General features: G+C 44.6%; 2 protein-coding genes across 2 annotated transcripts; one reads left to right on the forward strand and one right to left on the reverse strand.

Annotated features, from left to right (window-relative positions):
• Positions 1-11,476: 11,476 nt before the first annotated feature.
• Positions 11,477-17,377, reverse strand: EXOC8 (exocyst complex component 8). The gene is made up of 2 exons (XM_071549543.1): positions 15,740-17,377; positions 11,477-15,080 (listed from the first exon to the last, which is right to left on the reverse strand). The coding sequence occupies exons 1-2, from the start codon at positions 17,267-17,269 to the stop codon at positions 14,472-14,474; spliced, it is 2,139 nt and encodes a 712-aa protein (XP_071405644.1). The 5' UTR covers positions 17,270-17,377; the 3' UTR covers positions 11,477-14,471.
• A 28-nt stretch (positions 17,378-17,405) lies between these two features.
• SPRTN (SprT-like N-terminal domain) lies at positions 17,406-22,520 on the forward strand. Its single transcript, XM_071549544.1, has 5 exons — positions 17,406-17,792; positions 18,438-18,537; positions 19,328-19,456; positions 20,498-20,765; positions 21,051-22,520. Exons 1-5 carry the CDS (start codon positions 17,488-17,490, stop codon positions 21,779-21,781), a joined length of 1,533 nt encoding a protein of 510 aa, XP_071405645.1. The 5' UTR covers positions 17,406-17,487; the 3' UTR covers positions 21,782-22,520.
• Positions 22,521-27,297: the final 4,777 nt, after the last annotated feature.

The following is a 27,297-nucleotide window of genomic DNA, read 5'->3' on the forward strand; positions in this document are numbered from 1 at the left end:
AAGCAGTTGTTCTTAGCTATATTGTATAATTTACCCATATCACACCATCTCTGATCTCGCTGGAAAAGCCTCCATTTTGTTTGCAGTGATTGCTCTTTTCTTCCCTGCTGGACCGACAGACTCAGCTGGTACCTTCAAAATTGATCTGAATTCCTTCTACTTCTCCCAGCAACTGGTGGCACCTCAGGTTATACAGTCAAAGTTTGCCCAACAATCATGTTACCATAGTATGGAACAGAAGGGAAAAGCCCTATCTTTACTGTGTTAGCTTTTATAGTTCAAATAATTGAAATTCTTTGTCAGTAAGCTAAGGAAACACGAATTGAAGGTGAAGAAATAAAAGCATCGTGGGGTTTTTTCCAATGGAATGAGAACTGGATACTGCAAACCCCCATGCAGCTTCCTTCCCTGTTAACCAAAGTGTAAATGTTCTTGCGTTCAAGGCCTCTCTCCCCTGACTGGAGCTCTTCTGCATGGCTTGTCCTTCAAAACCTAAGTGACAATAATAAATTGTCCTACTTAAACAAGGGACCTATTTCACCTCTTCACCACACTCATAAAAAAAATGGCAATGCTAAATACTCTTAAAGATCAAAGGCCTGGTATGCAAAGCAGGTCCTGTGCACCAAAGTGATGGGCTTTTTAGGGTTTTGTTGCTATGGTGCTATTACCTTGACAAGTGAAAATATCCCTTGTCAGACTCTATGGCAGCCTAGACAGAGAAGTAACCATGAAAAAATAACTGAATATTGTCTTTGACTACAGCTACTGAGTGGTTAATTTTTTTTTTTAAGCTTTAGTAACCCTTGACTTCAGGTTTGGCTATTAACCCAGCAACTGATCATTAACTATATGGACTGAATGACTGATTTCCAGAGAATCAGTGCAAAGCAGGATTAGTTTTTAGGGCTTTTTTTCTGAACGACTTTAATATCTTCCACCAGCAGACAGGCAACCTATTGAATGCCCCATAATACTGAAGGGGTGAGCTAAGAGGTACTTGCAGGTTATCTGCATAGAAACACACTGCTCAGGGCTGATAAACTCACTGACGCTCTATCCTGCCGTCCAATTTAACTCAAGCCTTGCTAAGCAGCAGGAATAACCTGACCAAATTGCTGGGGGTCACAGCTTGAGGTCTTTAATCAACATTCCCAGCTTAATCAATGAGAGTTTAGCTAGACTGAAATGAAAATCTGGGTATTTCTGGTATTTACCCTGGTGCTTGTCATTTTCCTGCCAGGACAGCTGGTTATGGATAAATGCAATTTGCTGCAGAAATGATCAAATATCAAGTGGACTTCTTTTTGTTTCACCCCATCCATCTTCAAAATACCCACTGAAATTTTCTAGTGGCAATTTGCTTAGGCTGGTTAGAGAATAATATGCTAATAAATGAAAGGAACACATTTTTTTCATGAATAAACTATTCTGACTCACAATCCATATCCTAAGCCACGAGACCATCCTGCCTTGCTGACTTGAGATCCATAAGACCTAAGAAGCTGACTCTGACTCAGCAGGGGAGGGCTGGGATTGGACTCTGTTTGTTGTGTGTATCATTCTTCGGAATACAACATGGCCAGAAATAAGTTAGGAAAAAGCCTCTGGCACACTGGCCCTGATTTCTCTCTGGGAATCACTGGAATTTGGATTGCTCCTTTTAGTAAGAGAATGAATTAAGTTCAGATTTATAAATAGCAGTCTAACCACCCCTGTGCTGACAGGCACAAACGTCAGGAAATACGTAGTTAGTTCCACCAGCGCGGCATCTTTGAACTTTAATTTTAAGTACCTCTGTCATAACAGAGGAAACAGAGCAACACATCTGGAACTAAAAGGTTCCTGCTAGACTTTTCACACTAACTATTTCCAGCTTTTTTCCAGATAAGAGTTTTCAGCAAAATGTTTTCTAATTGCAAAATCACTAATCCCTCAAAATTATTGTTTTTCTTGTGAGAGCTACAAAAGAAAACGTACCCAGTGTGTTTTTCAAATAAAATTAATAAGAAAAAATTGCAAATATCAAAACATCACCTTTTTCATTGTGAAAAATATTTTCTTTATTCAAATGTCTTCTACAAGTGAAATAATTTTACTTTTAAGTGTTAATAAAAAAATCTTGGAAACACTGAAGTGAAACATTTCCATTGACTCAAACAGCATTTTTATTGTTTGTCTGCAAATATTTTCCACAGCTTCATTTTCTATCCTGTTTTCTGACTTGAGAGATTTTTTCCATTTCAAGCACCTCCTCTCGGCTGAAAATAGTAACCAGATATTTTGTGCCTGAATAAAAAATAGAATGAAGTTCCAGCTAAGATAGCCCATGTGTGCCTTTGGAATATGTCCACAGAGGAGCAGCACACCTGTGCTGTGGCTTCAGACATAATAACAAGGCTCTGCTGTAAGTCAGGCAGGCGAGGAGTGCTCCATCAGATCACACATGCTACCACCCTCCTGTAAGGAGCTGCTAGCATGAGGTTCAGCAGGACAACAAAGTGGACAGGAATAGATAAAAACTGGGGGAGAATAATTTTCCTACATATGTTTATTGAATTTTCCAGTTGCAGAAATGCAATAACGTTGATTCACAGTTTGCAGGATGAATGTCCCTGTCTAACAAAAGCATCAGGTATTCCAGTATTCATTTCTTGCAGAAAAATCTGTTACAGTGCATAGGGAGGGACTGTTCCTGATGGACACAGAGCTCACAGTGAAGTACCAGCCATAGCATTGGAGGCAAGAAGTTGCAGAGGCAGCTGCTGTTTGCCTTTCCCCATGTTGCATACCTGCCTCCAGTCCTGTAGGGTGGTGGGACCAGGAGTGCACCAGTAATTCTGGCTGCATCTTGCACACATGTAATGCTGCCTCCTCAGACTGTGGCAAGCTGACATTAGAAGGCTTTTTCCAGCTCCCAGGAATGAAATAGCACCTCTAGCAATACAGTTCATAGCAGGGCCTCAGGCAAAAAAAAGCCCCAGTAAAACTGCAACCACCTCCACAGTCACAGCTGTCATTGTCCCTGAGGGCAGAAACCACAATAAAGCTTAGACCCAAAGCAGCAGCACTGTGCCAGCTGCACTTGCTGTGTGCCCTGGGCTGGGATGCTGAGCTGCTGGGACTGAGCTGCTGGCTGTGGGGCTGCCAGGATGCTGAGCTGCAGAGCTGTGAAGCACTGGGGCTGCTGTGCAACTTGGATATTGCACTGATGATGGACAGTAGGGGTGGGTGGTAGGGATTGCAGGACTCCTGGGCTGTAGGGCTGCACGATGCTGGGATGTGGGTATGCTCTAATGCAGGCATTTAGGGCTGGATGCTAGGCTGTGGGTCTGCAGAACTACAGAAAGGGACATTTGGATGCAGGTCTTCTGATGTGCTTGGTTGTGGGACTTCTGGAAAACCACCCTGGGGAGATACGAGGCTTCTGGGTGGTGGGCACAGGGAAATGTTGGGCTAGAGGGCTGGAGACTGGATCCAAGGCCCCGGGGTGCTGAGTGGAGGGGCTGCAGGACTGTGGAGCAGTGTGCAACTCTGCGAGGCTGCGAGGCTGGATGCTGGGCTGTGAAAACTGCGGGGGAGGTGGGGATGAACGGCTAATGAACTGGGCTGGGCGCGGGGCGGCGGCGATCCCGGGATGCGGGCCTGGGCTGCGGGGCAGAAATGCGGGACGGTGGTGATCCCGGGATGCGGAGCGGGCATGCGGGGTGGTGGCCATCCTGGGATGAGGGGCTGGGATCCGGGGCAGGAATGCGGGGTGGTGGCGATGCCGAGATGAAGGGCTGGGATGCGGGGCAGAGAAGCGGGGCGGCGATCCCGGGATGCGGGGCAGGGATGCGGGGCGGCGGCGATCCCGGGATGAGGGGCGGGGATGCGGGGCGGCGGCGATCCCGGGATGAGGGGCGGGGATGCGGGGCGGCGGCGATCCCGGGATGAGGGGCGGGTGCGGCTTGCGGCAGCGGCGCGCGCCCTCTGCTGGATCTTCCACCGCGGCGCCCTGGAGGGACCATTTCCCTGGACGCCTGTCCGCCCACTGCTTTGGCCGTAGCAGCAGCCTGAATTCACAAGGATATTCACAATATCTTGGTTTGTTGGGTTAGGGTTTTTCCCTTTGTGCCTAGAGTTGGCCACAGGGGCCTGCATGCCCCATGTGCAGTGTCGTGTGGTGCCATGAGGTTACTGATTTATTCCATTAGCCACAGCTTAGAGATCACAGCTTCACACTCTGAGGCTGGCTGTCCACTGGCTGGAGTGACTCACATGACACCAGATCTTGGCATCATCCTTGTTTGCAGCTTGCTGTGGCCGTGTGCATCGCAGAGCAATGAGCAGGAATGGCATCCAGTGTCCACAGTACCCCTCTTGTCCAAATGGCACAGCACTAAGAAGCACAACAAAATTGTGCTTACAGGTACCTAATGGACACATACACAAGCACTGCAGGCTCCCTAAGCCACTTATGCGTGGGGGGTTTTTTATCTCCTTATTGGCTACTTTTGCTTCCTACCCTAAAACACCTCCATTATCCGGCATGTCCTGGTGTAAGTACAAATAGGCTGTGCTGAACTCGTTTCTTCATCTCTTCTTGAATGAACTAAATAATTATTCACCTGGTTAACTACTCATCAGATAGAGGCAGTACCACCCCTTAGGACACTGCATGCAGTACAAAGAGTTTCCCAGAGCTGGCAAGACCTGGCACAGCGTGTTGCTCAGCTCTCACCTGCTCCACAGACCACTTTTGGAGTTTTTTTCAAGCAAGCAAAACCTGATGCTTGAACAGTTCACAAACAGCAGGATGAAAACACACCAGGTTTTACCCAATTTTAATTTGCAGACCCCAATATTTTCCAACAGAGGTGCAGTCCATCTGTCACAAATTTAAGGCAACTGACAACATGGTTGATTTCCTTCCTTCTCTTTCCACTGCAGATAACCTTCAAGGCCTGCAGACAATAGGCTGCAAACTGTTGGCATTGATAGATGAGCTTCCTCCCCTTACATACAGCCTGGAAAATTGCTTGCTTGTCTCTCATTTAAACAAATTAAATATTCCAACCCCAAACAATGCTAGAGCTAATAATGGAAAGAGGGACTAGTTTAGAATCTGAGTCTCCTACCTCCTAATTCTTTCCATCCTCACCTCTCTTCTGCTCTGGCACCCACTTCTCAGACTTTAATTTAGTAACAAAGTCCACAGATGTTTGGGGGTGGACTGGGGTGTGTGCAGGCTCACAATGTTAACCAAAACTTCTGCTGCGCAAGGCAAGGTACAAAAAAATCATTCCAAAGGTACCCATGTTTCAAACTGTGCCATTGATGCAGGGTTTGAGCTGGCAAGGTAGGGAGTTACAACCTTTTCTACATCAGCAACACACAAAAAAATCACTTTCTGCCTTTCCTACTCCTGAGAGGCTCTTCTGCCTCAGCCAAACACTATTCTTTGCATCAGCAGCCAGGGATGGGAGCCGGTCATAGAAAGAATCAAACATGTATAGTGGCAGCACCAGCATGAATAAAGATATGCAGAGCAAGAACACATTTAGTGCTGCAGATTCCTGGAGGCAAGCTTGGCTTGCAACTCCCACCCATGTGTGCCAAGGTACTTGTATGTGCTGCAGTATAGACTTGTTCAAACCCTCGCACTGCAAAATACTGCAGCTATTTTAAGGATGGGAAAACAACTGGCTAGCAAAAAAGCTTTGTGTGTTTGGGCCTGGCTCATTTAAAACCTTGTTTCTTCCAGAATATTGGAAGTAATGAAAGTGCCTGCAGTAAAATACTTGATAAACTTCTCCTCCTCTATAGAGAGGGTAAATGCATGTTATTTTCCAATTAGCTCTTGCTCTGAGCAATTATATTGATCAAATAATTGAATAAGTGACAGGAATGTGAATTCTGGAGACAGTTAATTTCATTCATCTGCCAGTTTATAGCCTGACTTGCAGGAACACATAAAGCAGGCTAATGTGTCATTTATAACTTCGAAATTACAATTATAATAGTCAAACATGAAGAGTTGCGTGTGCAGAGAGGAAGGTTTCTGCTAGTAAATTATAATGACAGCATAATGAGGGAGTTTGTTCTTTCTCACCAGCGTGTTGGACAGGAAAGATGTGAGGTTGTGTTTGAAGGAGCGAACAAGGCTGGTGTCAGCGTTAGCAGGTGGAGTAATGGCCCTGACCTGAAAGTGGGGCAGAGGGGCAGCTGAAGCCTTGCCCTCCTGATCTGTAAGACACTGTGTATGCACTGCCCCGGGGACTGCCAGTGAGCTCTAAACATCCCCCCAAGCTCCCCATACGCTTCTCTCCAATTGAAGGTGAGCACCATTTTTGAGGGAGAAGCAGGAGTGTGATCCTCTGCATGAAGGTGAGTGCAAAAGAGATGAACTAGGTGTTTCCTACTTGGGATTGGTGTTGGGTCAGCATTGTGGTGCTCTGGAAAAAGATCCAGTCAAGCATGCGCGACAGCAAGGTACCTGGAACAGCTCTTGTGAACCTGGTCCCATCAAAAGCATCAATTCTGCTTTTGAGTTTTTTTCAGGGAAAATAATAATAATTTAAAAAAAAAATAAAAAGCTCAACAGGAAAGCAAACTGTTAGATTTTCTTACTAAAGCTGTCTTTAGATTTTCTTAACTGATTGTACCTTGGCCTACCATCCAACAGGAACTAATTAGCAGAGATACAGCAACAAAAGTAGTGCACAGGCATGAGCCATCAACTCACAGGGAGTATTACCTGGCTGAGTGCTACACTGGCTGCAAGGAGGAAATTTGTGCAATTAATTGCTTCCTGATTAAAGGCATTTGCAGTCTGGCCCTTAAATCTTCAGGGCCTAAAAACACACGCTGAGTTAAATATGGAATTTGCCCACAGTAGTCAAAAACATTGACCCAGACAGCAGGGATTGGGTGCTGCAATTTTGGTTTGAAATAAACACTTTCCTATCTATGGATCCCCAAGTCAAGTACATAGAAAGTGCTCCAGTCAAAGCTAAAGGGCCACAGAAGGACTTGCATGGGTTTAAAACACTTTCTAAAACATCTTACTCGAATTCTTACCATTTTCCTGTGAGGACACAATCTCAGAGGAAGTAATTTCACAGAGCATGAGGCAGCAGAGGCAGAAGCCCCGGGATGTCTCAGGCTGAAAGGCTATTTAAATGGTAATAAACTTCAGGGGACAACAAAAGCCAGTGACTGATTACAGACACACCAGGAGAGGGCCTATCTGGTGTGAAGATGTCAGTGGCACAGGGACCTTCTGCTCACTGCACACATCGCTTGTCGCCAAGCAAACAGGATGGGGTTTAATCCCATCAGGAGGGATGGGGTGGACAGCAGGAAGAAAATGCTCACTGTGGGAGGTTCTAGGGTTGGGTAAAATGAGGATGGTTGTGGCAGGAGGCTGGGACTATGCCAGCCAGGACTGGTGTCGGGCTCAGGTGGAGCCAAATCTCTGAGCAGCAGCTGATCTGGCCTCAGGGTGCACCCTTCACTAAGGATTGTGCTTTTCCCAGGGGCATTTCTTCCACCCTAACATGGTGCCACATATTATAGCCCATCAGATAAAGCGACTTTATTGTAGCGTGTCCTACTCCATTACTGCTGCCTCCTGAACAGTTGCAGCAGTAGTGATTTATGGAGCCTAGTGCTCCCACTGAAGAAGGGGCAGGCTTCGTTTGGGACTATCACACTAGAGTTGAGGTGTCCCAGAAACACACACTTTGCTCATGCACTGCTGTTGCTCCAGTGTTGCCGCCCCACTGCTTCTTTGCCACTTGGTTTTGCAAAATGCAGAAGAAATTTGCTGATGCTCCACTCATGAAAAGCACTGTAGCATCTACTTACCTCTGACTGTAGAAGTGGGCCTCTCAAATTCAGGGGGACGTACTATGCTCTTCAATGTGTGCTTAAGTCAGAGGGACAAAGATTACAGCTTTTTCCTTGCAACCTTCCCAATCCCCCTCCACAATGACATGGCCGTTGACAAGAGCCGGCAGGGATGTACTTAGCTTGAATTGCGTTAACACATCACAGACTAACCCAGCATGCAGTTTGGCCTCCTTCCTTTACAAATCCAATCTGGCACCTCTGCTGGTGAAGTTGTATTGTGGAGTGGGAAAACAAACAATCTTGCCAATTGTTAGTGAGGGGAAAGAAAAGCAGAATGGGAACTGCTTATCAGAGAGCTGCATTTTGAGGGAAAAACTCACTGAATCCTGAGGAAGGATTCTCTGCAGAGCTTCAAGTACTCTCATGACAAGCCCATCCTGCAGCAGCTGGGACTGGGAGCTGGGCCCCTTCCTATTGTGAGTACTGGGTCTGAAGAACTCAAAATTAACATAACAGGAATCCCCAGACTGCAGCAGTGCTATAAAGCTATAAATAAAACAAAACCAAACCAAAACCAAAACACACTAGTCTGAACAATCAGACTGGCACAGACTGTTGTGTCTACCAATTGTGATTTTTAGCAACAGTTGGAATAACTGAAAGCCCAGAGAACTCAAAAATCAGAAGTGTGGAAAAGTTTTGAGGCAAAATTTTCCCTCATCCCACAGTCAGGCTGGGTGGTATTTGAAGTTCAGATCTTAATTTTGCCCAAGTTTGCAGGTGTTTAGATTGACATGCCTTGTATCACAAAGGATTTGGCTAACTCTCTCATTTTCATGAGAATTTTAATTTTGTCTGGATCAGCTTTCTGGAAAGGTAGAGAAAGAACATGTGTTGGTGCAATTAGCTGAACAGCTGTATCCTTTAAAAAAAAAAACAAACTTGAAATCATCATTAATCCAACCATCTCCAAGGATTTCCCAAGCAGCAGTAAAGTTAACATTACCTGCTGTTCTCCCAGGTTCACATTCCAAATGCAGTACATTCAATAATGTCAATATATTATCACATCTGAACAACATTCCCAACAGGTGCAGGGCCAAATTATATTGTGGGTAACCTAAACCAATGCCTCAGAGTCCAGCTCCTGCCATGATGTAAAGACATTAATCTCTCAGCTTCATACCTGCTTTTAGCTCTTTTATACCTGCTTTGTCCATGAGAACAAACTGAATGCAACCCTGTGTTTGTCTGTACAGAGGGTGCCTGTTTTCCCTGCACTGAGGTGATGCTCACCAATGCAGAGCTCTCATGGGACCCCCACGGGTAACCTTGCACCACCACAGCTCGCATCCAGTAATTTGGGGAGCAGACTCTCTCCATTCTCCTGTATTATCTTCTGTTTGGGTGAGAAGTGGGATGCTCAGGCCGTTGAAAGGAATACAGGTACTGCAAGGGGAAGGAAAGAAAATAATTACCACAGGGCCATAGAAGGATAATCTAACATTGCCTTAAAACTGCCCTGATCAGTCTCGTAAACCATTGGGAAGGGTAATACTGCTCAGTGGTCAGCACAGGCCAGGCCTCTTGCTACAAGTTTCTCTCTGCTTTGTCAAACAGAGCACATCTGTAGCAGAGAATCTAGTTCATCTTGTAACCCTGAAGTTGGGTACTGTATTACAGGGCACCTGGAGGCCACTGAAGTTTTATTAGAAAAAGTTTCCCAGATACACAAGATGTAACAACGCTGTGTCCAAGGTGGCTCAATCAAATTCTGATCCAGTCTACATCACTTGAAATGATAAAGGATGTAAATCTATTTTCCCCATTGTTTGAAATGTTTCTCTCTCCACTGCCTTTCAGAATTTGTAGGCATGGAATGTGTATCACAACACTTGAATGTATGAGGAAAAAGATACGGCTACAGACTATGCTCACAAAGCTTCTTGACAGAGAGGCCCAATCCTGGATCTGATTTTCTTCAGAGAAATACACTGCAGAACTACTAGCATTTTTAAGGAGAAGGTAACCCAATTAAATTGTTAAGAGTTGTGCAGCAAAAGGAATATAATAAGTGTGTAAATTACAGACTGGCCATGGGGACCCTCTGCATTACTGTTCTGGCATGCAAAGCTGTGCTGTGAGCATGAGATCTCAGAGGAATTTCAGTCCAATATTGAAGTAAAACAACAAGAGGACACACAGGCTTGACTTTGAGAAGTCATTAAGCTGAACATCTTACAACTGAAGCTGGGACAAGCAACTTTTCACATTACTGCAGGTGCTTGAGCCGTTTCTTGGGCAGAACAAAAGTCACATGTTGGTACCTTTAGGAAAAGTAGAAGGGTGGGACACTGCTGGATGCCCGCCAATGGTATAGAAACTGTTATAGGTTTGGCCGGGTGGGCCCAAATTTAGGTTTTAAAGTTCAGACTAGGCCTGAAATTGTCAGCTAACTTGAGCTGGGCTGAGCTAGCTAACAGCTGACTTCTAGCCAATAATATTGTATTCCATACCATACTACATCATCTCAAAGGGTGTAAAATCCAGTGTGTGGGAGTGGCTTGGTCAGTTCTGCTATGGCCGAGGTACAAGCCGGACGTGATCCAGCTTCTGTCTTGGAGTATGCCTTGCTCCTGCTCCTGCTGCCTCTGCTTGCATTTTGTTTGAATTCAGGGAAGTAGAAATATTTTGTTGTTATACTTTCTCTTTCTTGCTAGATGTCTTTTAGAGTGCTTATGAATCTAGAGTAATGGGCTTTGTATTAACTGGGGAGTGGGAAGGTATTTCTTGTTATATAGATATATAACTTGTGTATGTTATATTGTAGTTTTCTCTTAATTTTCTCTTTTTCTATATAAATACATGTAGTTAGTTTCAGCATAAACCTAGTTGGGAGGGGTTTTTTTCCTCTCCCTCTTCTTTTTCCCTTAGCTGGTTGGGGGGGGGGAGGAACCCTTTCTCTCTGTCTTGGACACTTGGCATTTTGCCAGCTCAACCCAAGACAGAAACACAGCAGGAAAAGATGAGGAGTTAAAAACCAAATAGTACAAGAATTAGAAAATGCGCAAAAGCACTACCAAAGAAAGAAAAAGACTTGACGCTAATGTCTAATTTGTTCACTGCAGCACCTTCGTCCCCCAGCTCGCTACCAAAACACGCCAAGGCACCCCGCAAGGCAGCACAGCTTTAATGCCAATGCCGGCCCATGGCTCGCTGAGCTTTCAGTGGACAAAGCTCCATCTAGTGAGGAGATAACTGTACTGCACATTCAGCACTCTAAGCATGGATGGACTCCAGCCACAAAATACTGTCTGGAAAGTAACAAAATTCCCAGCATTACGCTGCCTTGGTACTGATAATACCTCACATACCCAAAGTCCCATTAGACCAGAGTACAGCCTCTACTCAATTCATGTTGAGAAACATTTTCTTCCAACTTCACTTCACCAAACTTTATTAGAACGCAAACCGAAGTGACATCTGTTGGATTTCACCACTTGGCTGCTGCTTACACCTCCCTCACAAAGGACTGACCTGAAGCTCTTCGACTTCACTGGAAATTTATTAGTGGACTCCAACTTCAAACCAACATCCTCTTTCTGATGATGATGCAATAAAAACATAATTACGTCACCGGTGTTGTATAACCAAAAATTTTAATACACAGTCTTCACTCTTCCGAAAAGTTATTGCATTAAATTCTAATACATAAATTCATCTGAGTTAAAAAAAATCTTCATTTTACACATCACAATTTTGTCACAGCAGCTAAAGGAAACCAGATTTTATATGTATTTGTGTAAAAAAAACCCCAACAACTTAGTTCTTTCTCAAATCAACAAAACTGTTACCATATTATTCAGTAGTTACTGCAAATCCCAACTTGAACACCATCCCCACAAGCTCAGGAAAAGTGCCATTCCAAATCTTAAATTTATTAAACCATGACTCTCAGTGTGTGTTGATTTTTCTCTGTTAAATGAATTAACATACAAGGCATATTTAATTTAATTGCACACCATTTTCTTCATGATATTGTTTTTCTTTTGTTATGACTTCAACACATTCACAAGTTACAAAATACCAATGCTATCTAGGGCAGTTTATACAAATCCACGGGTTTGAATTGCGACAGGCACATGAATGTGATATTTGATGACCCAACTGAAAGGACAGATTCCCTGCTCCATTAAAACCAACATCAGTGTAAGCCCACTGCTCCATGGATGACAGCAGGGACAAAATCAGTATGTTCTGTGGGCCATAAATAGATTGAAGGGCTCAATGACAGAGGCATAAGAGAGCACATGTCAGAATTACATTCTACATTTTGTCCTTGATGAGGGGAAGATGTGCTACACCAGCTTGCAATAGAAACATGAATAGGCGTCTTCTCCAATTTTACACCTACACTGGGAATTGGGAAACTACAGTTCAGCTTCTTGCATAAAATCCTCAAGTATCACAGTATCAGTCTTGAGTCCCAGATCTTGCCCTTCTCTTACACACACACACAGAAAGATAAGGCTCATTTGTGTTTATTCTGCTTTCTTCTGCTGTGAAAAAATAATAAAATATACCTCTGTTCACAGAAAAAAAAGGCCAACCCTTCTCCCTCTCCATCAAAATACCCATCACCCAAGAGCTCTCTTATAATCCACTTGAAAGTATTTCTCAGATTAAATTAGGCCAGGTTGCTACCTTGGCCCACTTTAAACAGATGACAGGGATTGTATCACTTTGTTATACTTCACTAGGTCCTGGTATCAAAAATAGTTAACTAGTGAAATAAGGCCTGTGGGGTGCTCTCTTGGACATAATATGTTCACAAAAGTTCTAACTCTCATTGTCCCTGTCCCTTAAAACAAAACTAGAGCTATTTTAGTGGGTTTCAATCAGTTTGAGCAAGGAGCAATGAGTTGTTACCCTTTAGAAACATTTTGTATGATTTTTTTTGTGATCTGCTAGCAAAAGGCCCAAACATTGAAAAGCAAGTGAGCAGAGGCAGTAGGATGCTTTGCAAGATCTGACAGTTCAAAAGGCATCCAAAGAGCAAGAGAACAAAAACCAGCCACTGAAGTGAAAACTGCACTGTGAAAATAGAGAAATGAAGAAGCTCCAGTACAAGCAGTTATGCAGAATGTTTTACTAGTGACATCTTTTGTTTGTTCAGGCTGTCACAAGGCATTCATTACCATAATACAAATTGCAGAAGCTTTAATTTGAAAGTGCTAGATGAATAGGAGACCCATTCAAGTTAAGAACACTTATTGAGGGACTAGTCAAGGTTACTTAGCTGTAACATGAGTTTCTTGCAACTAAGGAAATTTGCACCAAAGGGGAAGAAGTTTACACAGCTCAGAAGTTGATGCTGACAGTTTTCTAAAGCCAGCCTTGACACAAGACTTTGCTTATTTTATTTTCACATATACTGCACCAGACCGCCATTACCATTCAATTCAAACACACCCACATTTGCTGTATAAACTTCCCCCATCAACATTAGAGTTCCCAATCAAATCCTTGTGATTTCTGCAAAAAAGATAGTTCTCACTGGTTATTGCTGTATTAGAGGAAACAATACTAGTATTTGCAGGAGACTGTGTATTTCAGAGTTTACATCACTTACAAAAAGCCTCAACACAGTCTCTTCATCAGGTGCTACTTCTGTATAGCAAAACTAGCATTTGTTTCTTCTAAACAAAACAGTACCTTCAGACCCTCTCCCTGCCCTGCATGTGTCAAGAACATTTATGCCTCCTCACTGTGGTTTCTACCAGCAGATAATGGCCTGTAATGCATTTATGACAGCACTTCAAGCAACAGCACACACTTCATTCAATGGACATGACCCAAATGAAATCCACGAGAAAACATGGAAGAACACAGATAGTAAGGGAAGCAATTTATTCTCACTTCTCTTGAAGGGAACAAATGGTTCTGACAGCAGAAGGTTTGTTTACAGAGAGCTGTAATTTAAGCCAAGAGGTCAGCTTATTAAAAAGTCCCTTCATCCAAACACCAAAACCTATACTGAAAACATTTTAATTTAGATCTGCCTCCGAAATGAATGAAGATAATCTGAATGTTACAGAAAAGTCTGCATTGTTACCACACAAATCACACTGTGCAAATCCATGTGGTTTATCTGCAGTGCTGAGTCACATCTGGATGGTGGACGTGCCTCACTGAATACACCCTGGGAGTGCTCCAGCACTTCCCCTCCTACCAGAACACTGCCTTAAGTAAGAATTCCTACAGTGACATGATAAGAATTGATCTTTTCCTGCCATATGCTGTACATATATTTAAGACTTTCATAAACAATTGGCCAAAAATTGTGTATTATTGTTATTTCCCAAATCACAAACACTACATAAGCCCCTCTTACAGGATATGCTGTCCAAGGACATGTGACCTCGACCTTCTCACTTCCTTACCCCTCCCATCCACCAAGTAAAGCATTGCATGTTGCAGGCATCGATTCTAAGTCTTCAGCTTCTGGAATGCAGCAGTTAACAGCTCTGCATTTTTCAGGGACTGAAAAAAAACCCCCACTTAGTTCATATATTCAATGTACACATTTTCAGTAATTGCTTCCACACCCTGTCCACAGGAACAGTTGGGTCACTTCACACTACAGAGGTGGTACTTTCCGGATTTACACGCATCAATCTTGAAGCATTTCTCAGATCCTGTAGCTGCTTGGCTGGCTTTCCAACTCCTTCCTCAAATCTTTTTTCCACAACAGGAAGGACAGTTTCATACAGGAAAGAGGCGTTCTGCCTAATAAATGCCTTTTTCTCAGGGTCCTGTTCACACCGCAAACTATAATCAACATGCTGGACAGCCACCAGGATGATTTCCACAAGACTCTCCAAAAGAACCATATGCAGTTCTGGGAAGTAAAGCTTTAACGCTTCCTCCAGGAAGGCCATAGTCTGCTTAGTGAAAGCTACTACAGTATAACTAAGGTTGACCCAGCAGTCATCACCTGTGTATTGGTCAAAATTGCCCACCCCACAGCTCCTCATCTCGTCCCTGAGCTTCCCCAGCGCCTCTGGAGTCATTAGGTTCATCTTTCTCCACATCTCCTCAGAGTTGCGGTGCTTGGTGGCCTCGATGATGATGTCCTTGTAGCTCTGCAAAGCGCCTTTGATATCCTTTACCAGAAGGGCATGAATGATAAAGGTGAGATCCAGTCCAATTTCGCTAAGCTGCTTGCAGTGCTCTTTAGCTACCTTGGGTATTAATGAAAAGCAAAGGACATTATTAGTTTGCAGGCCCCCTTTATATCTTACAAATTTACCAAATTTACAATTGTCAGAAAAGTGACAGGCATTACTCATACTTCACTTGTTACTCATGTTTTAAGAATCTCTGTATCAATGAGAAATTAGTAACTGAAAGATAAACCCTAGCTGCCACAAATACTCTGGACAATTACATTATAACCCACTCACACATACTCTTTTTTTCCCCTCCAATTTCCAAGAAACTAAAAACTTAAAAAGTCAGTCTCGCAAAAAAGTAAGGAAATGTAGTCCAGGACACCCCTGGAAAACAAACAGAAAGTTTTGATGTACTTATAATTCAGATGTAGCTCATGAAAATTTTAAGACCTGCTACTGGTTTAAAGGCAAATTAAGAATTAAAACATTTTGCGTTTCCAATAAAGGTGAGGGTTTTCTTCCCATGTAATTTCAATCTTAACGCTTTACTCTGTTAAACTGAAAAAACCCAACCAACCTCAAATGAAGGTTAACTTTTCAATGCAGGAAACTCCTCTGGAGACCCACCCCAGAGTCAATAACTAAACTCGGGTTGGAAAAAAAGATTTAAAGCCTTGCAGCCTTTGTTTTGACTATCGTGTCCCACCACCCGTTTTGGACCCTCTTACCTTGACGCACTCTGCTGCAGTTGACAAACTCTCCTTACTATCAAATACTTGCTTACTGAAGGCATCTACAAACATCCTCATGGAAGAGCGGGCCCAGACAACGAAGGCCGAGTAGCAACCGTTGTTGCCAGCGAAGTCCGTCTCGAACTCTCTGGCCGTCTCCAGAAGGCTGGTGAAGAAGACATGGCAGAGCTTGTGGATGTAGAGCAGCGTGGCGCCCTCGATGCGCAGCTGTCGGATGGCGGTCTGTACGGCGGCCGCCCGGTTCTTCAGGAACAGCTCGCAGGCCTTGGTGGACTGTCCCAGGCGGATGAGCTGGGACACGGCCCGGCGGGTGGCCCGCGGGCCGCCTCGCAGCGACCGATCCGGGGACAGCTCGAACACCAGCACGTCCGTGAGCTGTCGGACCCGCTCGTCCACCTTGGCCCGCAGCTCCTTCACGGGCTGGTTCACAGGCTTGTCCCCCAGGTAGTCGTTGAGTTTGTCCAAGAGGTCCACGGCACCCTCGAAGTCCCGCTGAGCAATGCAGACATCCAGGTCCTCGGGCAGTTCCTGGATCCACTCAAGTGAGAGGTCTACAACCTCCTCCTCAGCGGAAGGCTCTTCCTCCTCCTCTTCGTCCTCCTCCTCATCGAAGGGGTTGGTGGACTCGGGGGGCACTGGGGGGGGCCGGGGCAGGGCCTCCTGCTCCAAGCGTCGCTTCTCGCTGAGGGCCCGGTTGCGCTTGGTCTCCTCCAGCACCTCCAGCCACTCCTTCTTGATCTTGGCGTTTTCGGCCTGGAAGATGCGGCTCTCGGGGAACATGAGCAGCTTGAACATGTCCTTCATCGGCGGGTTGTCCTTGACGTTGATCACGGCCAGCCCGTCGAGGGGGTACAGCGCATCGTAGCGGTAGGCGCCGCGCCGGCTGGGCAGCGCCGTGGCCACCAGCAGGCAGTCGTTCATCAGGAACGCGTGCACCCGCTGGATCTGCGCCATGTGGTCCGCGTCGTACTCCACCAGGTCCCCGTTGTACACCAGGTACTTGCCGGGGCTCTCGGGCAGCAGGTCGCGGCAGCCCTCCACCTTCTCCAGCAGGGTGGTGAGGGTGCGCTGCCGGCCCTCCTCGCTGGCCGCCGCCTCCTTGGCCGACAGCGGCAGGAAGGGGTCAGCGGCCCCGGCGGCGGCGCGGCGGGCGCCCAGCGCCGGGTCGTCACGGTCGGCCTGGAGCAGCAAGGCCTGGGTGACGGCCTCCATGATGCCCTTCTGCTCGGTGAGGATGTGGCTGAGCTGGTACATCTCGCTCTCCAGGTAGCTGATCTCCCGTGCCGTCTCGATGAACTGCCGGTAGTTCTGGTACACGTTGCGCTTCAGGCTCTGCGCCGTCTCCTCGCTCAGCGCCTGGATGCGCTGCCGGTGCTCCTGCAGGTCCCGGTCGCCGTCCGACTGCTGCGACAGCTGCTTCACGTACTCTCCCGCCGCGAAGCCGCCCGACTCCAGCTGCCGCCGCAGCCGGCTGCTGCCGCCGCCCTCGCCCAGCGACAGCGCCATGGCCCCGCCGCCGCCGCCGCCGCCGCCGCCGCCGCCGGGGAGCGCCGCGCCCGCGCCTGCGCCGTGCGGCGGGAGCGGCGGCCGCGGGGTGAGTGACGCGCCGGGGCCGGGCACGGGGAACGGGATCCCGGCGCGTGCGCGCTCCTCAAGGACGGGCCCGCATTCCATGGAGCGGCGCTGCGCGTGCGCCGCGCGGCCCCGGCACGGGATGTGCCGGCATGGCGGAAAGTGCGCTGGGCACGGAGGACCGGGATTTCTTGCTGGCGCTCCGGCTCCAGAAGGAGTGGGAAGAGGAGGATAAGGCGGCAGCGGAGGAGGCGGCGGCGGAGGAGGCGGCGGCGGCAAAGCGCGCTGATGTCCCGCTGCACTGCCCGTCCCCCCGGCCGCTGTCGGTGGTGGACGAGGCGTGGGAGCTGCTGGACCCCAGCCCCGACGTGCACGCCCTGTTCGTGCACTTCAACCAGACGCTCTTCTGGAGGAAGCTGGAGGCCGTCACAGTGTCCTGGAGCCCCCGCATGACCAGGTGCGGAGATGGGACGTGGCGGAGGGCAGGGCTGGCCCGGCGGGGCCTGGCGGGAAGGCAGTCACAGATTCACAGACTGCTGAGTTGGAAGGGACCCACAAGGATCATCGAGTCTAACTCTTAAGTCAGTGGCCCACATAGGCTATTGAACCCGTGACCTTGGCATTATTACAACCAAGTTTTAACCAACCGAGCTAATCTCAGGGTCGTTGGTTATTGAACTGATAGAGGACTAAGTAAAGCAAAAAAAAGGTGTTTTCTGCTGGATTGGCTCACAGAAGTGATGGTATATAAGGGTTCAGTATGAGTCAGAAGTTTAGGGAGGGTGAGGAGTGAAACTGAAGCAACCAGCATGGTTAAGTCAGTGTTTGGTGCCATGAGTTTCCATTTAGTGTATTTCACTCAATCCGGAGTTCCAAAGGAAACAGTCCTCTGCTTCCTAAACAGGTTTTTCTACTCTAAGGACCGCGTGAGTTGTTTTTTTTAACTTTGCTTTTAGTAACTACTGAAAGTGCTTGTTATTCATATTCTGAGTGATCTAGTGTGTGTTGGAAGGGGGCGGCATTTAAACTTGAATTCTCCATTTTCTTCATGTACTACATAAACAGGTAGTTTCTCATATTTTCTTTCTGCCTCTCTTTTCAGCTCTGCTGGAATCTGTACATACCATGAAAATAGTGGATTGTGTTCCATTCGTCTAAGTGAGCCGCTGCTTAAGTTAAGACCAAGGAAGGATCTTGTTGAGGTATTTGAAGATTGCTCATGAATCTGCACGTAAAATTTATTGTGCCTGACCCCCTGCTGCATATTTTACGTTTCATAGAGGGATTCTTACATACAGTAACTTACAGATCATGAAATAGTGGTGTCTCTACTGTTCTGTTTGTGTCGCTTGTGTTCCAATATCATGGTAGTATTTAGTTTTATGATCTAAATGGGCAGCTTCAAGTAGCAGTCTAAAGTCACTTGTTTATTTTACTGGCTTTATAAAGAAGTAAAAAGACACTAAGTTTTTAACTCCTAAATTGTCCTCTAGTATTCAAAATAAACATGGAGTCTGGTTTCAAAAGGGCCAACAGCAGAAAATATGGACATAGGGTATGACAGTTAACATGACTTTGTGTTGCTTCTTATACCACTGTCAGAGCTGCTGCTTTGAGCTGGCTGAAGATTCAGATTTGCCTGATGAACAGAAATACTGTAGAGTTGCAATTTTCTCACAGGTGGCTCTTTTTTTGGCTTGTACAGGGGATGATCTCTTTAAAGATGTGATTTAAGTTTGAGGATTATTTCTTCCTTTTGCAATGTCACTTATTGTAATAATATTCTTCAGTATGTTTTGGTGGCATGGGAATAGATGTAATTTGGTTTCATAGATGAAAGTATTATGTTCTTATGACCCAGACTGAACATGAGAATGCACAAAGATAAGATTGGTACCACGATCGGTGTAGAGAAGTAAAATGTTTGCAGCTTAATTTTGAAACTATATGTAACGCTTTTCAGTAAATACCTAATGATTTGCATAATTTCAGACACTGTTGCACGAAATGATCCATGCCCTGCTCTTTGTTACTCATAACTACAAAGACCGTGAATCTCATGGACCAGAGTTCTGCAAACACATGCGTCGCATTAATCACTTGACTGGAGCCCATGTCACAGTGAGCATAATCCTCTTAACCTAATTTAATAGAGCCTTCTTCCTGATTTGGTGTTTTAGTTGCCTGGTGTGGTATGAGTAATATGCTCGTTCTTGTCAGTTGGTACCAGTACAAATTTGCATCCAAGTGTGTGCCGGTTCCATAGTTGTTTTGTTGGGGACAGTGATGGGAACAAATTGAGAAAGATGTGGTGAGTTCTTAGTCATAGAATTTTCAAGTATGTGTATGGCCAAACTTCACGAATGCAGATTTGGGCGGGGCTCTCCCCACGTGGGTGTGCCCTGCCAGCCTGCACAGTGGATTTTTTAGGTGAGGCACAGCATGTGCAGAACTGGCCCCACCGTTTAAGTCCTGAGGTCCATCTGCCACGGCTGAGCGAGCTTGGACAGTGACAGTGAAGTCCTCGGGACTGTCACAGCACCCGGTACTAACTGGGGCTGACCCTGCTGAACTTCTGAGATCAGATGAGATCGGGCCTTCTCAGGGTGGTATGTCCGTAGGCAGAATTTTCAAGTATACTCTCAATAAGTGGTTTTCTTTAAGCTTTTGTGGTAAACTTGAAACAGCTTAGTGATAGCAGGGACAGAATGTTCAGAGTAGTATTTGTGAAAGAGGAATCTAGTTTAGATTTGTATCAGTAAAGGGCAATGATATTTATGTCAATATTTAAAAATAATGTGTCTTATAAAATCAATTAAGGTGATAGCTGAAGGGAAAATACAGGTATCATTTGCAATGCATTATAAACAGTTCATCGCTTAGGGTGAAATTGCAGATAGATTTCCAAAGTGATTTAATTGCAGTTCAAACAAGATAGCTGGGACATACTTCTTGTTTTTGTTTTTTAAAGCTTTGTTTTAATGGTAGCTAAATGTTGATCAAATTTTACCAGGGTTCAGCTCTTTTAACTAGTAATGTAAAAATCACAGCAGTAGTGGAAAGAATGGAATGACAATAGATTTTTTAAAAAATATTGTAGAGCTACTGATATAAAATTAGAAACTTTCTGAATGACTGTTTTGTTGGGTTTTTTTAACTTAGATTTATCATAATTTTTATGATGAGATTGATCTGTACCGCCAGCACTGGTGGCGATGCAATGGCCCCTGTCAGAACAGAGGACCTTACTTTGGGTATGTGAAGCGCTCGATGAATAGAGCACCCTCTGCAAACGACCTCTGGTGGGATGAGCATCAAAAGACATGTGGGGGCACGTTCACAAAAGTGAAAGAGCCAGAGAAATCCTCGAAGAAATCAAAGCAGAAAACTGAGCCAGCAAAACGTCCACATTTCAAGTCAGAGAACAAAGGTATTTTATTAATACTTTTTTTCTTTTCCAAACTGATTTTGTCCAAATATTTTCTTGAACAGATATGGACCAACCTACATAAGCTTTGTTTAAATGTTACTGTCACGTAGCAAAGAACAGGGCCTGATTTTTTGTGCATTTCTAGGCTCCTTTTCAGCTGAATTATCTGCAAAAAGTTTGGTTTTATGCCCTGTTTTCAAGAAGCAGATTTTTAGCATGAAGCACATCAAATATTAAGCCCATGATTTTTATATGGAAAAGTTACTAATTTATCTTATTTTGCAGGCAAGACAGAAATGCATGGTACTCAAGATCTGATGCCTTTTACTGGAACGGGTTATCGGCTTGGAGGAGGAGACCGTGTACTTTCAGAAAAAAAATTAAATGCCAGCAGCAGCACTGGAAACAGTGAAGCACATGGTTCACTGCATCATTCGGGAGTAAGAACAAGACCAATCCCTAAAAATGAGATAAAAATTGAAAAATCACCCCATAGTGGCATCTTTCCTCTTCGTACCAATGATGGCAGTGAGAAGATCGACTTAGCTTTAAAGCGTGAGTTTCCTAAACCCTCTGTTGCCAATACAGAAGATTATGAGAACAATCATGGATCACCTGCTAGAATGGCTCATGGTAGGGAAATAAAATCAAACCAAGGCTCTGCAAATAACAAGAGGGCACTGCCATCTCCCAGCTGGCCATCAAAACAAATTTGTTTGGAGCAGACAACAGCTCAGGTTGCATCTGAGAAAAAAAGCCCAGAATGTATTAATACACCGCAGCGATGGCCAAAAATGGAAGACAAAACTGCCTTTGAAAAGTATTTCATTAGGAAAGGGGGTACTGATGTCACTTTAGGTACAAATACAACTATGAAAGCCAAAGCTGAATTTACACAGTCCTCTGCAAGTTCCAGCAATCCTGTGAGGCAGAATAAAAATGTCAGTTGTCCTGTGTGCAAGACTGAAGTTTTAGAATCTAAAATAAATGAACATCTTGATTCTTGTCTTGCATGAAACAACAGAAAGATAAATCAGGGCTGAAAACATTGCTTGAAAGTTACTTCGCTCAGGGTTTGCTTAGTTATGGTTACATTCCTGTGTGCCTGTTCTGAAATGGAATTTAAACTGTTACTGACCCCCATATCCTGACTCTAGGAAGTAAAAACTGAGGAATACTGCTAGCAATATTGGTAAAGGCTGTTCCCGCACATGTCATAAAAGCCTTCATGATTGTTCAGCTAAACTTCCAATGCTTTACAAGTTGAATCATGATTAATGTTAAATTACCTGACAGTCTTTATTTTGCTTCATTTGGAAGCCAGCCAGCTTGGTGGTCAGGACCTGAGAGGCCAGTCAGGTGAGTACTAAAGCCATGAAAAGTTAGGAGTGCCAGGAACATGTGTTTTCTGTGTAAGCTTCCTGAAATGTTACTAGTTCTCTTGTTGCACTAAAGCATTTAATGCGTTAAACATTTAGTAGCTTGATACCTTACTTGCAAAACTGTAAATATGTTTGCTTAAACACAAAATTGTTTTAGAAAAGTAGTTTTTAAGCAAAATTCTTTTATGTCTTGTTGCTGTCATCTTAAATGGCTGCATCAGTCTGGTTTGTATGTTTGCCTCATTACTTGCTGCTTTCTTAACTCTATTTAAGCATTTTATATTTTTTTAAATATTGCCACTATGAAAGTTCAATGTAAATAGTTTTGTTCTTGTATACACTAAATAAATTGTTACTGAATTTTAAATTTCCATTAAGCCTGGCCATTTTGTGCTACTTTCCAGTGGATTCTTTCTTATATCTAAAAACAGTCTGGTTTAATAGAGCCTTTCTGAATTAGTACTTCTCCTTCTTAAATTTCCCTGTTAAAACAGGTGCTAGTGAATACAGATTGCATAAAATTCTGCTTTTTCCATCATATTTTTTAAATATTTGCTTTTGTTGCACTTCTGTGAAAAATTATACAAATACTGATTCTAAATCTTGATTTGCCATGTTAATTTTCCATACTTCCTTCTTAAAACTGCAGCATCTATCAGTGTTTCCAGTGAAACTTGACTTTTTCAAGGACAGGACGACCCAGAAGTATTTGTACTGTCATGTTTTTAAGATGAGGACAAGATTTGCACCACAAAGGGTCTCTGATATCATGAAGCATTTTTGAGAGGCATTTCCCTTGTGATTGTTCTCATCAGGTTCCTCATTTGTCTTTCCTACCATGACAGAGAGGAGTAAATGAGAAAGAAGGATTGTGGGTATTGTTAAATGTGGGTATTTTTTTTCCAATGTCTTCTTTTACTTCCAAATTGTTAATTTGAACAACAAATGAAAAACAAATGTAGGACTTGACCTGTGGAATTTAGTGAATAGTAGTACAGCCTATTGAGGCAGGGAGAGGGGAACTCAAGCTATAGGCAAGTCCTGTCTCTAATATACAAATGTCCTAAAATAGATCTATTATCCAAACAATTCTGGACCAGCTTAGTAATAGCAGGGACTGCTTCTGTTTAAGCAGTTCTGGACCAGCTGTGGAAAAAGAGCACCTCTGCTCATGTGTGTTTTTACAAGGAAATAGTATTCTAACACCAAGATCCCTTTTCTCCAGAAAGAAAGGCTTTGCTATTGCAGGCTATTATTAATGTGTCGTGGCTGCCTTCTCTTGGGGTATGTTGCTACAAATGCTGTTTCTGTTAAATGATGTTTTTGAAAACAGTGTCCTACCCACAATGATAATGATTATCAGTATGTTTTTTAAATATGCTGCTCAATTTGGGTCAAAGGTGAGAAGTTTCGTCTTCTCTATCAGTTGACTTTGCCCTGAGTGAGTTTAGACACTGCCTAGAACAACACAGGCTGGTAATCAGTCTTGGACAAACTCCATTCACTGAGATGCAGCATAAGTTGCCTGACTGGAAATTTGAGAAACAAATTAGTAGACTTGATTTCTGGGACAAAGCAGATATGAAAGGGGGTCAAGTGTGTGCATGCTGTTTGTCAACAAATGGTTCTGCAAACTAAAGGCAAAAGCCATCTCATTTTTTTGGTGATCTACTAGAATTGTTCCAGTTGATTCAGAGAAGAGTTCTAGAAGTTAAACTACCTGAGTGGGGGTTACTTAGCTCTTTCATTATTATAGTAAGAGACTGCTTTTGAGTTGCCTTGAAACTGGTTGTCAGGCAAGAAAGCTTGAAGGTCAAATATTTTCAAGTATTTTTTACTTTATGGAAATGTTGTCTAGGAAGTTTTCATAAAACTTGAGTTTTGATGAAGCAGGGGGAAGAATAATTTTTCTCTGGACTACTAAAATGCATTAGTATCTTGCAAGAAGATATATAATAGAAATAGTCTGCTTCATAACATGTTTTAAAAGAAATAATGTGCATTCCTCTATCCTGGAACATTTCTGGTAGTCCAATCACTGTTTGTTTTCCCTTAGGATATCTGGGTCACCTGGGAAGAGTGTTCTCAGAGCAAGTTCAACCCTAATGCCCATAAGCTGATGAGCAAGCTATTTATGTCAGCACCCCTCAGGCAGGGCAGGTGCTGCTGCCCAGACTGTGTAATCAGGAATCATTTAACTGAGCCCCACTTCTAGGAACATTTTCCAAGAGAGTAACCAGAGAAATACTGTTGATTTGGAACAGGCTGTGCTGCCTGCTTCTGGTCCAGTGTTAGTAATGAAGGACACCAGGTAATAATGTGGTACAAAACCAAAGGCTAGAGAGGGCTTAGTCAGAACCAGGCAAGTAGTGAGTAATTCCTGAGGTGCAAAGTAGCTATACATACTTCAAGTTTCTCTTGCTGCAGCAGGAGGATGTGCCACAGACTAAATGGATTGTGGGGGTTTTCTTATTCCTCGTGTGTTCTTCTGAAGCTCCTCAATTCTGCTGTATTTTCCATACACGCAGCATCTCTGTATATACTTCAAGCAAAGCAAGTTATGCGAAACTGAAGGGTAGCAGCAAGAAAGAATAAATTGTGAGCTTCTGAGGAAAAAGCCGGATGGACACTTCTTCTAAGTGGCTGGAGAAATTAATGGTGATGGTGGAATGATGCAGACTACGCTGGCTGAAGAATGTTAAGGAAGTGCCACCACAGCAGTTTGCTCCCTCACTGCTGGATCTGGTTGTTCTAGGCCACCATGTCCATGCTGTCACATTTTGCCATCTTAAATTGAAAGGCCACTAAGACTGGACTGGGTGACCTCCTGAAGTTACACCTGACCTACATCCCCCTAAGAAGATGATTGTTACTGCCTGACATGATGAAGGCAGCAGCTCTCCAGCAGCTCTCCAGCAGCTGCTTCTTACCGGCAAGCCAGCAATTCATCAGTTTTAGAAATGCCCAAGCTCCTGCTTGCATCTGGATTGTTGCAGCTGTCTTGAGGTCTTGGGCTTGAAGAAACTATTTTGTATCATGTAAGTGTAAAGACTCTACTTAAAATTACCCTTGAAGTGTAGTTTTTGAGTAGACAGGCCATGAAAGAGACTTGCATTTCACTATGTACATGAAAATATGCGTGTGTGTTTTCATGTACTCGTATCTATGGGAAAAAATGCCAAGACCCTGGGCTCTATGGAGTTTTGGGATTCTTCAACAGGCCGTTAGGTGGCACTCCTTGCACGTAAGGAATACTTAATTTCTTCCTCTCTGATTTGCGCGGGGAGAGAGCAGTGCGGGATTAGCAGGCTCGTATTTCACCTACACGTGCACTTCAGGCTGACCATGGATCAGCAAGAACCCTGACTGAACTACGAACAAGTTAAAGGAGGAGGAATGAGCGTGAGGGAATATCTGCAACTAGCTAGGAGAAGTAAATTTACAACTAACTATGTGTTCTGTGAGCAATTCTTCTAGATTTGCTGCAAGAGGGACTTGGAAGATTAGAGAGTAGCTCCTTTTTCTAATTCAGGGCTCATGAGAAACCCCAAAGGCATCCTTTTGTGGACTACAGGTACCACACCACTTGCATCCATTGCAGTGACAAAGCTAATTTTCTGTCACCATTCAGCATCAACCCAGCTCTGCAAGAGAGGCAGGACAAAGTTGGAAGTCAGAGGGGTTTATAGAACACAAAACTTGACTCCTGCACCTCAGCTAAGCCAGGGAGCTGGAGGGGTGTGACAGGGCCAGGGAAGGGTAGTGTTCTACAGGTGTGAAAGCTTAAAATGGGATGTGGCCATGACCTTAACTCCTGTTTCATTTTAGCTTCTGCCAGGCCAGGCTGCTTTAAGATTAGATTACATTTCTAAGCAGGTGCAGCAGCTTGGCCTGAATAGCTCACCCTGTTTCTGCTCCATCCATCCTCTATCACTCATGTCATTTCACCTGCTTTTTTTTCCTACTAAGTCTTAGACATGACATTTCCTAAACTGCATAACAAAGAATGTTAGAAGGGACAAAACCCAAGAAGCCAAGTCTCTGGCTCCACCTTTCCTTTTCTTTGACTGATGTCAACCTCCAGATCATAATTACTGTGTTCATTGCAAATACCTTCACTTCAGAGATCTGCCACTAGTGGCCTGGGTAAGGTCTGAGGTCGTATCTGGACTAAAGCTCAGTAAAGCCCAGGCACTCAGCAATAGGACAAGGGGGCACAGGCTCAAGCTCTGCCAGGGGAAATTTAAGTTGCATATCAGAAAAAAATTCTTTCCAGAGAGAGTAATCAGGCATTGGAATGGGCTGCCCAGAGAGGTGGTGGATTCACCATCCCTGGAGGTTTTTAAACTGAGATTGGATGTGGCACTGAGTGCCATGATCTAGTAAATGGACTGGAGTTGGACCAAGAGTTGGACTTGATGATGTCAGATCTTTTCCAACCCAGTCGATTCTATGATTTTAAAGGCCTAGTTCAGGATCTGAGCTAGAGGAACATGGTTTAGTTGAGGATTTTAATGCTTCTCGTGGCTTCATTAAGCAGCTTGCCAATGGCAGGAATGGGCATAGGGCCTCTCTGCTGTTATCCCACTTCCCCGCCACTGCTTCAGTCCCCTGCCATTGCCTTGCCACTGATGCTGGTTTCTTCCCAGAAGCATCCCAGTAACGACCTGCTTTCTTCCCTAAAGGATCCGCTCAGTGGGTGTGCAGCCATTGATTTGTAAGCAGTTTTTGGTTCACTGGGAGGGTGTAGGTTGTTTGGAAGGAGGCACAAAGCTAAAAAGCCGTGCAAACCACTTGGTTAGAGCATGGTCACTTGCAGATGCCGGGGCAGCCTCTGCAGCACTTGCCTGCAGCCAGGGCAGGGTGGAACGCAGCCAGCCCAGAACACCAACAGCAGGACAAGCTCCCTGCTGTGTGACAGGGCCACGTGGCTTGGCACAGGCTGCTCCAGGTAACGTGTCTGTGGAAGGACACAGCACAGACTCTGGGCTGTTCTGGCAGGTAGCACATGGAAACACATCCAAAGGGAGGAGTCGTCCTGAGGATAAATCAACACACCAGAGGCTTCAGAAAGGACAGCACATGTACCAGGTGACGTATGGATAGCTGTTAGTAAAGGACTTAAGTCTGCTGTGTTCCTCGGGATATGA

This window comes from Pithys albifrons, chromosome 2, assembly GCF_047495875.1.
Source record: "Pithys albifrons albifrons isolate INPA30051 chromosome 2, PitAlb_v1, whole genome shotgun sequence".
Taxonomy (NCBI): Eukaryota; Metazoa; Chordata; class Aves; order Passeriformes; family Thamnophilidae; genus Pithys; species Pithys albifrons.